The 20,000-nt window shown below is 45.4% G+C and overlaps 1 protein-coding gene across 2 annotated transcripts in view; it reads right to left on the reverse strand.

Moving 5' to 3' along the window:
• Positions 1-20,000, reverse strand: part of LOC121695987 (oxysterol-binding protein-related protein 10) — a 76,580-nt gene that overhangs the window by 16,917 nt on the left and 39,663 nt on the right. For both annotated transcript variants that reach the window (XM_042077255.1, XM_042077256.1), the window contains 2 exons: positions 10,437-10,716; positions 5,876-6,006 (listed from right to left, as the gene is read on the reverse strand). In XM_042077255.1, coding sequence (XP_041933189.1) covers positions 5,876-6,006; positions 10,437-10,716 — 411 coding nt within the window. The remainder of the gene's footprint in view (positions 1-5,875; positions 6,007-10,436; positions 10,717-20,000) is intronic.

A 20,000-nucleotide genomic window follows, 5' to 3' on the forward strand; every position in this document is an offset into this window, starting at 1 on the left:
GCACTGGTAGAGTCTGGATATGCCACCAAAAGCATTGGTTCCATTGAGCACATACTAATGAAGCATGTTTAGTTGTACAGAAGGCAACAACAGGTTGTTCGGTCTAAAAACGTCTGTTAAATGACTGTGAATGTATTGAAAACGTGTAAGTGATGAATGTAACCATGTAAACATGTAAAACTAGGTAGTGACCTCTCTCTCTCTCACACACACACACACACACACACACACACACACACACACACACTCGCACACACACACCAGTGAATTCTCACACTGAATTACTGCATTGGTAGAGTAATATTGAACACACACACATACGCTTGGTTTCCATAACGTCATGAAAACCAATCAGACAGGCAGGCATAACCCCACTTTCCACATCTAGTAGACTCTCTAGAACACCCCAAAGAGAGAGAGAGAGAGAGAGAGAGAGAGAGAGAGAGAGATGGAGGGAGAGGGGGAGAGGGAGGATGTTGAAAAAGAGAGATAGAGAGAGGGAGAGAGAGGGTGGGTCACACAGGTTGGAGAGTACCAGAGAGCCAGTCTCAGTGCCAATACTACCATGGGCAAGAGAGGGAGTGTGTGTGTGTGTGTGTGTGTGTGTGTGTGTGTGTGTCTGTTTCTGAGTGTGTTGTGTGTGTGTATGTGTGGACCATAGATGGACCAAACAGACCCCAGGAAGTTTCGCAGGGTCATATCAAATCTCCACACAGTCAAAACAACACCAGTAGAGTCCTGAAAGGAGGCCAAAAGAATTTGCACTTCACATAAGACCGACAGACACACAGACAGAGTATTTACAGCATTGAATGGGACAGAATTGCAGAGAGGGGCCCCTTCAGGCTGTGTGTGTGTGTGTGTGTGTGTGTGTGTGTGTGTGTGTGTGTGTGTGTGTGTGTGTGTGTGTGTGTGTGTGTGTGTAGGATACACATACTGTGCTATTTGTTTTGTCCAACAACTGTCCAAAGACATTTGACCTCTTTTAATGACTACAAACCTTAAAAAACAGCAATGCAGTAATCCACCCTTAAGATGATGATAGGTGAACGTTTGTGAGATAGTGGGCGATTATAACAGCTTATTGGTGCCCTCTGCTGGTGCAGTTTGAGAAGTGCAAAAAGTTAAAGAGATGGTGGTGTAATGTACACACGTACACACAGACACATACACACACACACACACACACACACACACACACACACACACACACACACACACACACACACAATTGCTGCTTTGGCAATACAATTAACCTATTCGTCATGAATTTTGATAGAGAGACAGAGAAAGAGAAAGAGAGAATGTCTCAATACTGAACACCTTCTGTTCAAACTGCCACCATCATCAATAACCACAAACATGGAAGCGTTTTTGATCTTTCACGTCCTTGAACTCAACAGTAGATGAAATGTCTCTTTATAGATTCCTGGATCGAGAGCCCAGTTTGTCTTCCTACCAAGACCTAATTCTACTTCCTCCCGCACATTTTTTGAATCAATCTCCTGCCCAGCCAAGAGTCTGATTAGTAGTCAGGCCAACACGATCCCACTGACCTCTTGTTGCCATCTTTGGAGACTTGCCAGTTATGGCTTTTCTGTTGTATATTAGTGAGTGCAGACACTCATTGATCAGATGATAATGTATACAGTGCATGGCTCTAAATACAAACATGATTCCGCAACCAAAAGTAAACATGCTTGAAAAGCATGCTTACAGATGCAGACACACACACTCTCTCCCTCAAACACACACACACACACACCACACACACACACACACACACACACACACACACACACACACACACACACACACACACACACACACAAAGAACATTAAGATCCATTTACACAAGACAACCCATAAAGCTCAATCACATATATCAACCAACATGCACACTCTCACCCTATATCAGCATGTGCATAGAGATAAACACTCATACTTTAACTGTTACTAGCCTATGCATACTAGGCTACTCTTGAGTCATGAGTGTTATCAATAAATGCCTTAATGAAAGCCATTTAAAACTAAATGGAGAATATATACAGAATGTACAGTATCGATGACAGGGGAGAAAACTATCCAAACAAATGGCTTCAAATCTAGGTCCATAAATGATATCTGGGGTTAAAGCAAATGGGTAAATTAAACTAGAGCATTTGATTAATACTGCAGCAACTTCTTCCTGACACTAGATGGCAGTCACATCATATTATCTTAGAAGGAAACAGCCTCAGTAGCCTGCCCCATTCCATCACTGCGGAGCACCTCACGTAGCCTCTCCCTTTCATCAAATGGACTCCAAACTACATCAGATACATTACACTAGATTACTTAAATCTCTCGGTCTATAAGCCAGTCTAGTCCGCATTTTCCTCCATTCTTCCAATATATAGCCTCGGCTTCCTTAATGTTAAAGTCCATGAGTACTATGACAAACTCTCAGCCCATCTTGAGAGTTCTGGCAGACAATACAGGAATTGATGAGAGTGTCGAATGTCATTAGAAGGGATAGAACATCTGTGTCAGGGCCGGAATAATGAGCTTTGACGGATCCGCTAGCACTGCCGTCTCGAGGAAAATGCCAAAGCACGGCCCCGCCATCGCCATTCTTATCACCCTGGAGACGTGGCGTGAGTTGAGTGCTGATATCATCTCTCCAAGGGCACACGACCCTGTGAAACTTCGGCTTTACTAGAAAATGGAAACTTCTTAGCACATCCTCAGACAAAAGTAGTGCTGAATGACAGTTTCATGACAGTGACAGTTTTGGATTGGATGAACTTCATTAATCCCCAAAGGGGAAACTGATTTGCTACCATGAACAACAGACAGCAACAGGACGGCAACAAGACAAGCACAGTACAATGTACAACACACAACAATAACTACTGACACTAGACATAGACACAGAGAGCGCAATAGCCAGCACCATCACCAATACTGATTGTTGTAGGGCCTTACGTTTATTGCACATCACTGTTGATCTCTACAAGGTCTCGCCTGTAACGTCTGTGCTGATTACTCGATGTATAGCTCATTTGTTTATCTGTTTACACATAAACTTTAGGCAGGTGTCACCTGGTTCATGTGTTCACCAAACAAAGCACAACCGCTTGGTGCACCTCACCTGATTATTCTCAGACCTGCATTTTTATCAGCACTCACGGAAAACAGTGACCCAAGTTAGACTCTCATAAGGTTGAGATACCTGCTTTAACAGACACCTTGATGCTATAATCACCTACTACCCAAAGACTCCCTGGACAGATTGGGAGAACACCTGCTGCTGCCCCCCTCTCCTCTGATCCACTTCGTGTCCAGACTCACCAGACCCGGCCATAAGCTATGAATTATGGGAATAATGTCATCACGCCATTAATAATGCTCAAGTCTGAGGTGATAATGTTATTTGTCTGGTCCGCTTTCTCATTAACCCTGAACACAATGATGCCAATGTTACTGCCCAGGCCCCCCAGCTCTCCACAACTATTCTGAGGATTGTAATTAGCGATATTGGAAGTGTCTGACGGCTGACGAGCACTGTTAATATCGGTGTCAGTTATGGAGAAATGTGACGGGGAGTTGCATTGCCTTTGACAGGCTCGTAATAACCTCCTCGGTTGTTCTGTGGGGGACAACTTTCCGTTGTTCGTGTATTTATTATTAATAAAAATTCTAATTATGACTGCCAAATATCATTACATGCATAAGTGTAAAATATGGGGGATGCGTCAAAACCGTCCAATCCCTCACACACACACACACTACACACACACACACACACACACACACACACACACACACACACACACACACACACACACACAGACACACACACACACTCCACATTTTGCCCTTCATTACATGGCTGTGTCTCGCAGTGAAATGGCCAGAGACATAGATCAGAGGTAGATGGTGGAGGGAGGGTGTGGTGGGTGCCATAGGAGGGCGGAGGGCCAGGGTAAGTATACGAGAGTGCTTTTTGGACAGACTGAACCTCTGAGTGAAATATTGAAACATTGAGAATTGCCCAAGTAGGGTATGAATTACATCAATTTAAGTTGTTCATCCAGATAATCAATTATTCATGATCTCTCTCTCTCTCTTTCTTTCTCTCTCTCTCTCTTTCTCTCACTTGTTGCATCATTGAGAAATGATTTACTGTAGGAAATATGTGCCTCATGAAGTAGCTTGTGTGTGCCTGATGATGATGATAGACTATTTTTCCACACACACAAGCTACTTCAAGCAACTGTTCGACTACATAATGAACTGTAACATCTGTGTTTCAACAACACACACACACACACACACACACACACACACACACACACACACACACACACACACACACACACACACACACACACACACACACACACACACACACACACACACACTTTCCCATATAAAGTAATTGAAGCAATTGTATTCCACATTTGTGAGTCTACCAAAATCTCAAGACTTTCCCAGACGCTGCGTTTGTCACACACCGGTCACATTCAGGGATCTCTGGCATTTAAGAGTCTAGACATAGTCAATGATATCACAGGCTCTGCACAAGCACTTTCACAAACCCCTTCTCTAGGGAAACAGTCTCTGCTAAACTCCCTTCTCTCTGACCTACTTTTCCAACACACCGCTCTGAACGTTAGGAACTTTTTCCCTGAGAACATGGAGCTGCATGACTAACCTAGCGAGGGGGGGGGTTAAGAGGATTTGCTTCCTAAAGTGATTAAAGGAAACTGTTTAATCAAAACAGAGCAAATGTGTAACTTGGAGAAAAGGAAGAAGAGAAGGATAAAAACAGAATATAAAAACACTGTACAGACTGGAGATTTAGGAGAAAAACTGATTAGCAAAAACTGTTAAACCAGAAAGCAGCAAGTGTGCAGCTAACACGAAAGCAGCAAGTGTGCAGCTAACACGAAAGCAGCAAGTGTGCAGCTAACACGAAAGCAGCAAGTGTGAAGCTAACACGAAAGCAGCAAGTGTGCAGCTAACACGAAAGGAGCAAGTGTGCAGCTAACACGAAAGCAGCAAGTGTGCAGCTAACATGAAAGCAAACTAAAAAGCAAGAACATGAAAGCTATGTGCAGGGTGCTATTTCAGTCCTGACAGTTGCAAGGATAACCACAGACAAAGTAGGCAGCTGCTCCAAACCCACCCAGCACCTCAGTCATTCGCTCCCTTCCCTGACATCCTCCATACAGAAAGCCCACCAGCTCAGCAGGCCAGCTTATAATGATGTCTGCACTACATGTTTGAGAATAAAGATAGCAGCCTTTACAAAAGACCTCCAGCCATCTTCGGGCTGTAACTCAGACTCAAACATATTTCAGAATTGTCAAGGTAAAGTTGTCTGAACGGGATGTGAGAGTGGATATCACTAAGGGAAACAAGCCTGGTGTGGGCTTGGCTTGGCTGAGACTATTTCAATTCACTCATATGCTGCTAACTGGGGCATAAAGACATGAAAACACACAGACACACACACACACACACACACACACAGAGAACGAAAGAACAATGAGAGAGTCCTCATCACAACTGTGCATTAGCTTCTTGAATAGCAGTCCTGAGAACAGAAGAAGTCATGTGGAGGACCTGTCTCGCTGAAAACACTGCAATAACACAGACACTGCAGCCAAGACCAACAGCCACGCTGAACCCAGTCTGCAGATAAACAAACCTGACAAGGCTTCACAACCAACAAAATAAAATGAAAAATGGAAGAAAAATAAACCAAGAGGCAGAGGTTCAGATCAGATTTAGCACCAAATTTTCCATCACCAGACATCCACTTCCTACAAATTCCATCAAAAACTACAATCCCCACAATACCCTAACAGGAAGCAGGAAGTTGTACCTGAGCATTCTGGGGCAGGTCCTTCTTCTGGAGGGCGGGAGAGGGCTCGGCCGAACACAGTGGGGTCACACCTCCGTTCCTCAGCCTCTCTGCTGACGGAGATTTGGGCACAGTCCACAGCGGGAGACAATCTACATGGACAAAACAAACAGCAAGAGAGTCAAAGTCACACAGACACACACACACAAACACACACACACACACACATACACTCTCAGAAGGAGAAGTGTCAGTCAAGTACTACCAATGCCTTCCCGGATCAATGAGAGGTCATTGCTCTTTGCCCAGGTCTCGGACTTACATCCACCCTGGTAGAGTGCATTGATTGGTTATTGATTGGGTATTGATTGCTTCAGTCCTCCCACCCCCATCACCCAGATATTGCAGGAGCTTGTAGAGGAAGAACCGGTACCTCGATAAAGGAGTGATTCTGAGAAATCACCTAACAGAGGAACCACCTACTGTAACTAGACATTGGAACTCGGAAGCACTCACAGAACTTTCCACATTGTTCGGACGTGCCAATTCACAACTGACACAAAAGAGTCATTTAGTCTTTTAATATAGTCAGGTTGATGCATGTGAGTCTACTGCTTAAATTTGACATTTTTTTAATGAGCAACTACATTCAGTATCAGCCACTTTCAGTATCTTTGAATTCATTTACAGTAGATGGAATATGGGCATGTGACGCACACGTGTGTCAATGCCACTTGTCCACTAGTGAGTGTAAGGTTGGCAGGGTGGGTAGATCACTAGTTTGCAGGGCTGTTCACACCAAGAACGATAACTAGAATGATAATGGGGGAAAATATCGCTTCAGCTTATTATTATGAGCTATGCTTTTTGCCGTCATTGTTAGTTATCGTTCTTGGTGTGAATGGTCCTTTAGACCAGTGGTTCCCCCCAAAAAACATGGGCCAAGTCTCGCAACCCCATTCTCTCTAACCGGCGGAATTTGATTTCGAAATGTTGCGAGATGGGCATTGGAAGCGACAGAAAATGTCTTCTCTCATAGATAGACTATGTCAACACCAAAGGTATTATGTTATGCCTTTGCCTAAAAACTTTTAGAAAAATGTCTTTAATCCAGACTATAGATCATTTTGTGACCCCCAGTTTAAGATCCGAGCCCCAGTTCGAGAACCACTGCTTTAGACAAAAAATCCATAATGCTTTGTTAAGTGCATATAACTTTGTGTACTGCTGTGCAAATTAAATGGGTTTTATGAACTGACTTCACTTGAGTGAAGTTGGCCTGTAATTAGATGTTTTAAACTGTGGATGTAATTCACACTTCCATTCCATTCAGTTTTGATAATGTGTACAGTGTTGAGACTCTTAGTTAAGTGTTCTTCACACAGTTATGAATAGCTTTTGTACTGGGTTCATATCTGTGATAAAGATATCCTACATTCTAGAAAAACTGGAAACATAAGCCTTAGGATACAAACGAGACAAGCCTTCTTTCTGGGTCAAACAATAGTCACCACAACAGTTCGACCACTCAACTCATACAGGATGTTGTTAAATAGAGTGCAGCCAAGAAGACACCAACTCACCCCGATCTCAGCTGCCCAAAAAAAGCACACCTACCCACCCACCCAGCCAGCCAGCCTTCACTGTCTGTGTAAATCTGCACTGATTCAAGGCATAAATGTCTTGACATTATGAGCGAGGGGCAATCTGCTAAGAAGGCCTGAGGTCTGCCCAGATGGTGTCAGTCCTGACAAACTGCCGGACACCATGGTGGAGCCATCAGCTGATTTGATGTTCTACATAGATCAGCCTGAAATATGTCTAGAGGCCTGAAATACATGATTGTAAAGAGCAGGTATCTAACTTTCAGTACAAGGTGTCCACGGGCGGATTATGAACCCCTGGGCCCAGATGTATTAAGGGCCCCCCACTAATTGTTGCTTATGTGGGAGGGGGGGTTTGGGGGTCCTCCCCAGAAAATGTTTAATTTGTTTAATGTGATTTCCTGTGTTCTGGTGCATTTTGGGGATGGCCAATACTAAATTCAATCAGATTCATAGCCTACATCCTGATTTGTTAATATTGAGGCAATGATTCCATGCAAAGGCTTGGGCTTCAGGGCCCCCTGACCTCTCGGGCCCCTGGGCCTGGGCCTGGTAGGCCTGTGCAGTAATCCATCCCTGAAGGTGTCTGAAGTAGTTCGAGTGGCACATTTGTTGGTGCTATTGATCATATTTAACAACCTTTACAAAGTGAATGCTTGATTTGTGTGGAATGCTTGGTTTGTTTGGAATGTATGTTTGGATTGTATGGTTGTGTTTTTTCCCCATCTGTTCCAAAACAGGATTGACCAGGTGATCAGAGTTGAGTAGCAGGCACACACACACACCACACCAGGCAGAGGACAGCCGTGCCACAGCATACATGCATGCAAGTCGCATACATGTGGAGAGAGAGCTTGGTCAATCCAGATCAGATCAGATCAAACATGGACACCACATGCAGATACCATATACACAGACGGCAAAAGCGTTTGATCTGGAGTTACCTTTCAGATCGTTTCCACTCCTTTACGCAAGCTGCATGGACCAGAAGACCCCCCCTCATCCCACCCATTCCTCTTCCGAGCCCTCAAAACCTATCCCCCTGGGCTCTCTTCTGAGTTAATAACAGGGCGATAGCATGCCAACAGCCTTCCCTAAGTGCCACTGGCAGAGCCACGCAGCTTGGTCCCACATCCGTTCAAAGCATTCAGGGTTTAGCCCCAAACAAACAAACCAACAAACAAATAAACAAAAACAAAAATACTCTGCTCTCTTGGCCCCGGCTTCTATTCTCCTTAATGGACGGTCATCTCCACTGAAGGGGAATATCGTGTAACACTGCAGGTTGACCAGAAGCTCAGGCCAAGCGAGAAGGAGTAGCCAAAGAAACCCTCTCTCTGCGGCAGTAATGCTTTAGGGAGAAGCGCGCACAACAGGAGGAGAGATGCTCCCCGTCAGTAGCGTTTGGGACGTACTGAAGTCACAATGCAGGGCCTTGCGGTGCGTTGTGTTGCATCCACTAGTGTCGGGAGGGTCTCTATGAACCGTATGCCCGTCCTGGTCCTGCCATGCAATGGGGGGGGGGGTACGCAGGAGCAGACCATGACCGTCCAGTTCTGCAACTCTGGGGAGCGGGAGGGAACCATGGCTTTCAGGACCAACACCATCCTAGGAGACTAAAGTCCGACACTAGCCCTGAATGCCACAGTGACCACTCCACACGCCAGCTTGGCAGCACTGGCATCTCACCGCACCTCACCCTCTCCCCCTCTGCCAACTTCCCTTGCAAACGAAGGCAAGGGACGCAGAGTGCAGAGCGCTAGGAAGAGGAAGTGATGCGGTGAATTCGGGGCAAGGTCTCGGGTTCGGCCGCGGAGGAGTCCACGCATGAGGCGCCGCGCAGGCAGCGGAACGATGAGGACTTTTTATACTTGCGGCTGGGCGGTCCAACTCCACAACAGCCTCTGCCCATCATGCAGGGCAAGGCGACTGCAGATACAGACAAAGAGAGGGGCAGAAGGGAGGGGGGGGGGGGGGGGTGGAGAGAGAGGTGGTGTGAGGTGGTCACCCCCTGCCCCCCGTGGGCATGGTGGAGCAGTGGGTAGTGTTGTCGCCCGACAATTGGGTCAGCCTGGGTTCGTTTTCCGTACCCACCATTGAGAATCTGTGTCGATTTGGGATAAAAGCGCCGCCTAAATACCGTTCACTTCACTTTAAAACCACCTTACCCTCCTGCATGATTCGAAGCACTCTTCAAAAGTCCTGTCACTCCTGGTGTCCCGATTCCCAGTCGTCAGATCCAGTGAAGGTCAGAAAGACAGCCAGCCTTTGGTTGGAGGAAGTTTGCTTTGAAAGGTTTTTATTGGATCTTATTTTATTGTTATATTGTTGTTTTTGTCACCTGGAGGAGTTTACAAGGCATTTGACTGTTTTGGCGTTAGGCACCTCTGTGAAGCTCTTTGGCATGACATTATCTTGACTCTGGGAATTAAGTGCATAGTAAGGAAATCTTTTGACAGTCACTCTCAATGTCTTCAATCCTCCATTTCTTCAATCCCCATGTTTTTCTCTGTATTCTCACACACACACACACACACACACACACAATATTCTTATGTGGACATACCAGTGGCTTGCCACTTGTGGTTGTAAACAGCGTTGACAAATGTTACACATAAACACAGGCAAATCTATAACATTTGAGTCAACAACACAGGAAATGGATGGAGCATAAAACAGATCATCGATATAAAGACATAATAACATGGGAACAATGATGGAACAAAAACCACAACTCACACAAACAAGTCAGCAACAGCAGGAGCAACAACAACAACAATAACAAAAGATGATGACAAACAACAAACACAAACCACCAAAAAACGCCGACATGCACTTTCAACAACATTTATTGCATACATTCAGCTGCAACGGTCCTGAGAGGGAAGGACAGAGGCCGCAATCTACCTCCATGGGGCCCTTCCCAGGGTCCGGGGGCCCCAGGGGGAGCAGCAGGGGTGGGCCCAGGGCGGACTCACCGGAGGGTGGGTCGCGGGCGGAGGGTCCAGGCCTGGTGGTGGTGGGGGTGGAGCCCTGCTGGTGGTGCTGGTGATGGGGTTGGTGGTGGTGTTGGTGGTGTCCGTGTCCGGAGCTCTGCTGGAGGATGCTCAGGCAGTCCCCCAGGCAGCTGAGGGTGGCAGCTGAGGTGGCCTTCAGAAGGAGGAGGTCCTGGTCCAGACAGGTGAGCGGCCCGCGGGCGGGGAGGGACTCGATGGACTGCATCAGGCTCTTCTGCTGACCCTCGGCCTGGGACATCACCTGCAAGGAGGGAGGAGAGAGGAGTTTGTGTGAGGGATGGATTAGATGGAGTGAGTGAGTGAGAGAGAGAGAGAGAGAGAGAGAGAAAGACACAGAGGGAGAGAGAGGGAGAGAGGATGAGATTGAGAGGGAGGAAGGGAGGGAGTGGAGTGGTAAGGAGGGAGGAGAGAAGATGGAGTGCAAAGGAAGGAAGGAGAGAGAAGGAAAGAAAGAAGGAGAGAGAAGGAAAGAAAGAAAGAAAGAAAGAAAGAAAGAAAGAGGACTGAGTGTGAGAAGGGGGGAGACAAAAAGGGGAGAAAAGGAAAGGGGGTGAGATGGGTAGAGAAAGGCAGAAAGGGAAGGAGCATAAAAAGGAATAAGGAGAGAGAGGGAGAGAGAGAGAGAGAGAGAGAGAGAGAGAGAGAGAGAGAGAGAGAGAGAGAGAGAGAGAGAGAGAGAGAGAGAACAAAATGAAGGAAGGTGAATTGGGGTGGTAATTAGCCAGAACGATAAAGCGAGAGAACGAGTAGGAAAGAAGAGAAAGAAAAGGAGAGGAGAGATCAGAGGAAAAAGACAGGGTGGGAGGGAGATATACTTTCAGACAAAGGACAAAGCAGAGAGAAGAACTTGCAAATTCTCACTTGAAAGAGACCAGGGGAGTCTTTAAATGTCACCCAAATGTTCCTCTGACATGTCCTTGTCATTTCACTTCATTTTTCCCATTTTCAAAGTGCTCCCTTTACCATCACTTCAATTAAACATGGTCTTCTGCCGAAGGCACTTAACGATATCTGCCCAATCCTCTGCCACAGCCAAGGACCTTCTGAGACATCAATAAAGTAACACTGTCATAGTACGCTGTCTGACACCATAGCTAAACTCACAGAACTTCCATTCCTCCACTACCCCTACACTGCAACCTTTTACACCTGGGAGGCAGATGGGCTTCGATTAAAACTTCCATCTCCATTGGGTGGAGGGCTCCGAGGTTGACAGTGATCGATGAGGGCTCTAATGATGATTAATATCTACTGTTAGTTTGGTCATACAGCGCCATGCATCTTTCTCTTGCTTGTCTGTGTCATCCTTGCCCCCGCTCCCCCGCTAATTTGTTTTGGGTTAAATCTCTTTTTTTCCATGTCTAGCTGTGGGTGTCTTAAGCTTTGTCTGAATGTTTTGCTGACCTTGCCCTGATCGCAAAAGGGGGTCAGACGCACAGCGGGATCTTTTCCACCCACTCACTAATGCTTCCTCTGAAGCCACATTCCTAATCTGTGACTGGGCATCTAAAATGTCTGCTCTGAGCGAGCGTGCTGGGGTGGGTAATTCCCTTGAAGTCTCCAAGGTCTTGTCTTTGCTTCCGTCATCCACATTCAGCAATCAATGTAACTACCATGTAGTATGAATCACCCCATAGTCAGAGGTAGCCTAGATAGCTCCACGATGAGAGCCACTCGCAGTTTATAGATCAGCATCAGAGTAATGCCTTGGTCACAAGGGCAACACAGGAGAGAAACAAAGACAGTTGCTATTAATGTTCAATGAGAGCTTGCAAAATTTGCGAGCTAAAAATCAAGTGGCTGTGGTTTCAACAAGTAGGTACAAAAATAGACGAGAGGTCTATTATTATGGCAATGCAGAGTGATGCGACATGACTGCTACAAATGGGAGGGAACACAGTGTGACAAACATTGCTGAAACAACTGAGCAGTTATGCATAGCCTACTGGTCTAGTTCTCTTATCTGACAACCACAAACTAAGAATGTCTATGTTGTCTCCCTCTGGTGTTACTTGTGTGACAGACAGATTGCAGCAGGGTGACACCTGGGACAGGAGCAGCATCTGGGCCGGATCTGGGTCAGACTGGGGCCGAAAGGACCCAAAAAGACCTAAAAGTGGCCCACCGGGTTTGAGTCCAACCCGCGTCATTTCCTGGTCCCACCCCATCTCTCTCTCCTTCCTGTCTGCCTCTTCACTCTCTGTCATAATGAAAAAGCCCCAAAAATATACTTTAAAAATATACTTTTAAGCCCCAAAAATACACTTTAAAAATATACTTTAAAAAATTATAAGGAGATCCATATTTCCTTATATGGGCAAAGATGGCAGCTTTGGGTCCTTTTTGTAGGCGAATTTCAGAGGTCTATGCAGATTGAGGTACAGTTCAGTAGAGGCCTAGGCCAACTAAAAACTATTTACCACCTACAGTATTGGCAAATAGGTTGGCAAAACTATTTCCAAAGCATGTCAAATTAACAGTAAAGCTGTATGAAATTCTGCAAAATCGTGAACACAGACCACATATAAGAATATGGTGTAAAATCAGCTGATTATAATTGTACCATTACGTCATCAGGACCGTATTTCCCCAGCTGGAACAGATTTGCTGTGGCAGGATCTGGGTTATTTGCGATGCTATAAATGAATGGATAGCAGGGTTACTTTGTGAGCCTGTGCAATATGAATGGATCCAGCAAAGGCTACACACAGCGCTGACCGCATCCTTCATCCGCAGATGTATGGACATCTCGATTGAGTTTATAATACACACATGGTCCTCCTCCTCTCCCATGTAAAGAGATGGAGGAGGGATGAGAGTGGCGCTTTCAGCTACAATGTATCCCATTTAGCTAATGGTCCAGCTCTCGAAATATTAACAGAAACAAATGAGCTACTGCAGCACTACCGGTGAAATATGACACAGATGATATTATGGTTCAGCTGATACGTTTCTCTCTCTCTCTCTCATTTACAAAAGGAAGAGGTTGCAAAAGTAAACCTGCTCACCCTATGATATTTCCATATCGATTTTTCCTAATACGAGCCAAGAGCGATTGGCTGAGTGATGCGATGTGACCTACATTTCACTCAATCTGAATGATGAACACGCACAGAGCCTTGGCACACGTTGGTGCGGGGAGAAAGTGGTCAAAATAAAGGGAGTCCTTTAAAACGATCTCCATTCAAGTGAACTCACACAGTGAAGCACTACAATGAGTTAACACACAAACACACACCTACGCACACTTGAATACACAATGTTTGGGGTTATGGTGTAATTATAGTTAGTGGTGAGGAATAAACTCACAGCCCAGGTAGTTAGCTACTGAGGCTCACTGACGGGATGTTCAGTGAAAGCGGCCAACCAAATGAAACATTGCCAAAAACCCAGAAATAAGCAGCCTGATATTTCCCTCTTATAATCACACTCCCACGTTTTTCACAGCTATCAAGATGTTTACCGCCATATATAACCCACGCTAGAGCCACATCTCCCTCAATTCCATATGGAGATTCACAGGCCTTCAGACTCGACTTCACAGGCAGCAATGCCAGTACAAGTACACAGCAATCTAACTGATACTGAAGTCAAAGGTGCATTTACTTTCATTTAGTCACAGCCTTTACACAAAGTGCCAGTATTGTTAGTTACTATTAAACTCAAGAGCCCAGGTATCAAGCCCAGGTTGCTTCCCATTTTTAAAAGGAGGCTAGTCCGTGTAGTATAGACCCAAGATGCTGTGTAAGTGCCCTATCGACTGAATAATTTGCCTGTATTGTTGCCTGTGTGTGTGTGTGTGTGTGTGTGTGTGTGTGAGAGAGAGAGAGAGAGAGAAATCCACATCCAGCCAAACTGGCACAGAATGCTGGCCTTGAAATAGCTGTAGATTTCAGAACAAAAAAATGCTGTTCTGCAGCAATACTGCAATACAGAACAGAGTGAAGAACAGTGCGGAACAGAGTGAAGAACAGTGTGGAACAGAGTGAAGAACACAGTGCGGAACAGAGTGAAGAACACAGTGCGGAACAAAGTGAAGAACACAGTGCGGAACAGAGAGGAACAGAGCTACATAAATTCTATAAAGACCTCTGGAGGCCGCAGTGGCTGTCTTGGGCTCAGCAGCTGCAAAACAAAACTACTGCAATGTAGGCAAAACTAATGCAAAACTACATACTATCAAAGCTTCACAGACTCGGGCAGCAATGCCAGCACAAGTACACAGCAATCTAACTGCTTTTCACTTAGTCATAGCCTTCACACAAAGTCACTTTGTGTGAAGCTTGATACCTGGGCTCTATTAAACTCAGAGCCCAGGTATCAAGCCCAAGGCCTTTAGCACCTTGCTATACCTGTTGTTCCATAAGAATATGCCTGTTATATGTTAGCAGCCTCAAGATTAATTGTCAAGATTAAAAGAGATTACTTTCAAGATTATACTGTAAGAGCAGTGGGAAGGAGCAGGGAAGAACTTTCCCAAACACACCTCATGTTCATACATATTACACATTTAATTATTATAGTCTTCCTTTTTATTTCCTTCATCCTCTTGTTTTCTGCACACAGACATACACGACACAGACCCCACACACACACACACACACACACACACACACACACACACACACACTAGAGAGGAGGGTGAAGAAAGAGAGAAGAGAGAAGAGACACGTGGACACTAATTGACCCAGAGAGCCCTCTTGGCCAGTGTCTCTTCCAGATAGCCCAGAACAGCCGCTCTCTGCTGTATTTAAGTGGAGGTGGACTGTACAGCAGTCACCTGGTCGACAGGCCTGAAACACGAGCCGAGTGCCCGACGCCGATCGCCTGAGCCATGGACCCCTCCATCACTACCCCGCACTAGTGATGGAGCCCTCCATCACTACCCCGCACTAGTGATGGACCCCTCCATCACTACCCCGCACTAGTGATGGAGCCCTCCATCACTACCCCGCACTAGTGATGGACCCCTCCATCACTACCCCGCACTAGTGATGGAGCCCTCCATCACTACCCCGCACTAGTGATGGACCCCTCCATCACTACCCCGCACTAGTGATGGACCCCTCCATCACTACCCCGCACTAGTGATGGACCCCTCCATCACTACCCCGCCCTCCACACAACATAGAACTCTCATCTCTCCACACGCTCTGCCACACAATAAGGTGCCCACCTATCCAAGTTAATACAAGGACTCAAAGTGAAGAAAACTATAATAAAAAAAGGTTTTAATAATAAAGTTATTAATAATAACTTTTTCTCATAAGGGATTATATCACTTGAAATCATAATAACAAAAAACAATAAAGAGACAAGCATGCAGGTTACCTTTCAGACTTGATAGAACACTTCAGATGTCTGCTGTGTGGTTTTAACTGCCTCTGTGTGCAAAGCAAAAAGCTATACACATAGTCTCGCCTTGCCATATTCTACACTGGGCTTTTTGTGGGCTGAACGAAAGGAAATGAAATTCACAGCAACTGCCATTCAAAGTCAGCGTCTAGAGGTAATTATTCTGCTCAAGTGGGACCACGTCCGTCTCATCAAGGTCACCTCCCGCCACAGTCCTGCACACGGACGCTGCGGCAGACACATTAATCCAGTGAATTCCACTTAATAAATTAAGTTACTGATGTGGTGGTGACTCAGGCCCATGCAATTAAGAGCAGTAATTAATGCAGTGCAACACGTGGCCCCAGCATGATTGTCAACACAAGTTCGGACCAGCAACTCCGTCACCTCTAGATGTCTGTGTTTGACTGCGGTCTCACAGGACTAGATGTAACTTTGGCATGCCATGACAGGAATACAAAGCCTGGCGATGACTCGCTGAAAAGGTGATTTTAAATGTCATTCACAATCGACAGGAACAAAGCTCGCTGTGCTTCCTTTGAAAAACGGTCCATAGTTTGACAAGTGCACTTATCATTTTTGCCATTTTCTTTTTTTTTTTTTTTATCTGCAAGACTTCATGAACATTGCCTTCACCAGGTGACTGACTGTTTTAAAATATTCTAAATATTCTTCACACTCTAAGTAATCCACTCCCATGTGGTCATGTCTAGATATACATTCTCATACACTCATGACTCTGTAAGGCTAGTCTGACCAGATACAAGCACTTGTGGGAAGTTACCGTGAGACCATGACACTAACAATCACAGCCAACCATGGCTGGACATGTTGCACTACAGGCTTTAGTAATCACTACATTACAGTTGCACTCACAGGCCAGGTAGTTCCTGGGAACACCCGGAGTCAGTACAAATTGTTTTACTGATAAAAACACTGATCGTACAACCATTGTAAAACACAGGAATTGAAGTATTTTTAGCTGAAGGGTAATTAGTTTGACTTTGTTTGAATTGAGTAAAGGGAGGCAATGAGACCTCAGTCCTCATAGACTCTCGTTCTGCAGCACAGGCTACATATCATCCTCCAAGAAGCAGCTACTCTTAGACATTCTGGAACCATCATCTTTCTCTCCATCCCTCTCTCTCTCTCCATCCCTCTCTCTCTCTTTTTCTCTCCATCTCTCACCCTCCACCTCTCTCTCTCAATTCCTCTCACTTCCTCCATCTCTCATTTTTGTCTCTCCCTCTGTCGTGCAAACTCTTACTCACAGACAGACACGCACACGCACACGCACACGCACACGCACACGCACACACTCAGATAAATGGCCCTGCATCAGACGTAGACATTATGGCCATCATGAAACAGTCAAGCAGTAAAGCACAACCACTCGAAAGTGTGTGTGTGTGTGTGTGTGTGTGTGTGTGTTTAACTATGCGTGTGTGTGTGTGTGTGTGTGTGTGTGTGTGTGTGTGTCAGAGGACACAGAATCAGAGGACAAGAATGATAAAAAGTAGGGAAAGCAACCAGTGGAGGACAAGATAAACACTTATATACAAAATATGTCACTACTTCATAGAGAACTCCTCAACTAAAACACATTTAAATTTAAATAAACTCTATCTTCCGTGGTGAAGTGAAAAAATAAGCAAGACATTTAATTAGCGAAACACTCCATCTCACTCTACAGTGTTTATTAAAAGTGGAGAGCCGGCTAATGTTGGTTGACACACCACTCACTTCCTTCTGGCAGTGTGATGTCTTGGCTGGAGAAAATGTCTGTCTGTGAGCATCTTAACCCTGAGGGCTCATCACAAGCTCCTGCACTTAGTTAGAGATGACCGAAGGTCCGGCCGACTGCACAGGGTGAGAAGAAACGACTGGACACAGCTGTCTGGGAAAAAAACATTGCAGTCTGCCTGTTCGGAGTCACACAATTTAAGACAAAAAAAAAACGGTAAAGTTCACTGTAGACGAAAAGGCTGAACTCCACTGAGTAAGAAAATACATTTAGTTCCAGCTCTGACATGTCCAAGACAAAAGCTTCCAATTGAAAATGTTTCAGGAAAGGTCTCCTGTGCCAAGGTTCTTGGTAAAAAGGTTCCAGGTATGGTTCCTGGTGCGGTTCCTGGTGCCATTCAGCTCCACTACAGCCACTTTCCCTGTGGGCAATGAGCCTTTTTTCTCTCTCTCTCCCTCCTTTCTCCGAATCCCACTGCCTCCATTATGCAGTGCACCTGATGTTGCTGAAAGAATGACTGACTGAATGAATGAAATAAAAGAGCCCATCTCTATTCCAGGTAGCAAATTGCATTTGAAACCCAGATGAGGATGGACTGGGGAGCACAGCAGGGCATCCTGCCTGCCCTGCCTGCCCTGCCTGTCCGTCTGTCCGTCTGCCTGCCTAAAACCCTGCCTGGCCCTGAATGACCCTGGTTGTGGCTCTGGAAAGTCTCAACCAAGGCCGCATAATGATGATGGACCAGGTCAGGCTGAGTCTGTTGTTCTCCGTCCTCCATTAGAGAGGAGAGGAGGGTCAGCAGCAGGCCTGGTTTAGGGGCGAGGCTGTGGGGGTGGAGAGGGGGAGTGGAGTGGGTGTTGCCCCAGCGACTGGAATTCTAAGAAGCTCTTTAATGGAAGCGAGTGCAGGTAATAATGCGGGGCCTGTGCTCTCGTTGTGGGTGACCTACAGGAACACTGTCTGCCTGGGGAGGGATTCGGTTACGGCTAATCTCAGGGCCGAAGGCTGGGGGAGAAAGAGACACTCACACTCGCACGAGCGCACACACACACACACACACACACACACACACATTTGCACACACACGCACACACACAGTCTGGTGAAGGCCTTCATTGTTTTAAGAGTTTCCAGATCAGTAAAGGTGGGCTGGCCTAAAAAAGGTAAAAGGGGGAAACTTATTTTCCTTACCACTGTGCACTTAATACAAATATGAGCAAACTAAATTAATTATTTATTATAATATATGATTTATCTTCCCAAATCTAATATAATAAATGGAGACCACTTTCAATATCCTTTCCTTAAAATTGCCCTGAAGGTGTGCATTGCTATATTGAAAAATACACCCTGTGGAGCTGAGCACCTGTTGGCAGTCATTTTGTGCACAAAAGCATACGCCATCAGCCATGATAGCATGCTGCTGAATACAACACCCAGCGGGAGTGACACATCTCTTCCCCTTTCAGGATCTTCGCTCGCATTGCCCATATTTGTGTGAGCCATTCAAACGCATGTGTCCAAAGCATCAGACCCGTGCCGCCCCAGTGAGATAAAGGAATGGCCATCCGTGTATATTGTGATGGAGGCTGCCGCAAAGGGAGTATTGCTCTCTTGTACTGATAACCCCACTGATTAATCACATGATTACCCACATACTGTGTACAACTTACATTGTGGATCATGTGGGGAATCTCCCAGACCAGCTTGATTTGATTTGACGATAAATGAACATGGTATGGTTAGAACGAGTAAATATGCAGAGAAACGATTCACAAATTATACTATTTATGTGACAAAAGAGATATTTCTGTAAGTGATTTTCTTTATGGTATTAAACAATATCAAACATGAAGATTACAGATTAAGAGCAATATATGGATCGAATAGTGTCTTATCACCTGAATGTAAAGTCAAGACACACACGTTCATTTCTGTTAAGAAGGCAATAACTCTGTAATCTATTAATAAATCATTACACATGAGCGCCACGCTAGCAATAAATGTATGTTTCAGTGTTCAACACACATTACAAAACAACAGTCCTCTACTCCACAGCTCCCAGGGATGCTCATCTTTGCTGTTACAGCCCGAGGCAACATTCACCACCATCATCTCCTGATGCTTCCGTCTCGAGTGGAACTCAATTCAAACCCAGTGAGGCTCATCTTAACTTCATAATTCAGACCGTAAGTGCAGATTTCCCTTCCTGTTAAATTACCGGAGAGAGACTCAATCCGACTACACAGAAAGCCACAAATGAGGTACGGTGCTCCGCTAAGATGAGCTCTGAAGATCAGACTGTCAAATGTACTTTTTCTCTACAGTAATGGCACCGACCTGATGAGACAATTCTGAAGTTCTCGGAAACAGACAATGACTATGCATTTCTAATATCAACAGCCATATCACTTCATCACAGGTTT

This window comes from Alosa sapidissima, chromosome 21 (assembly GCF_018492685.1).
Source record: "Alosa sapidissima isolate fAloSap1 chromosome 21, fAloSap1.pri, whole genome shotgun sequence".
Classification (NCBI taxonomy): Eukaryota; Metazoa; Chordata; class Actinopteri; order Clupeiformes; family Clupeidae; genus Alosa; species Alosa sapidissima.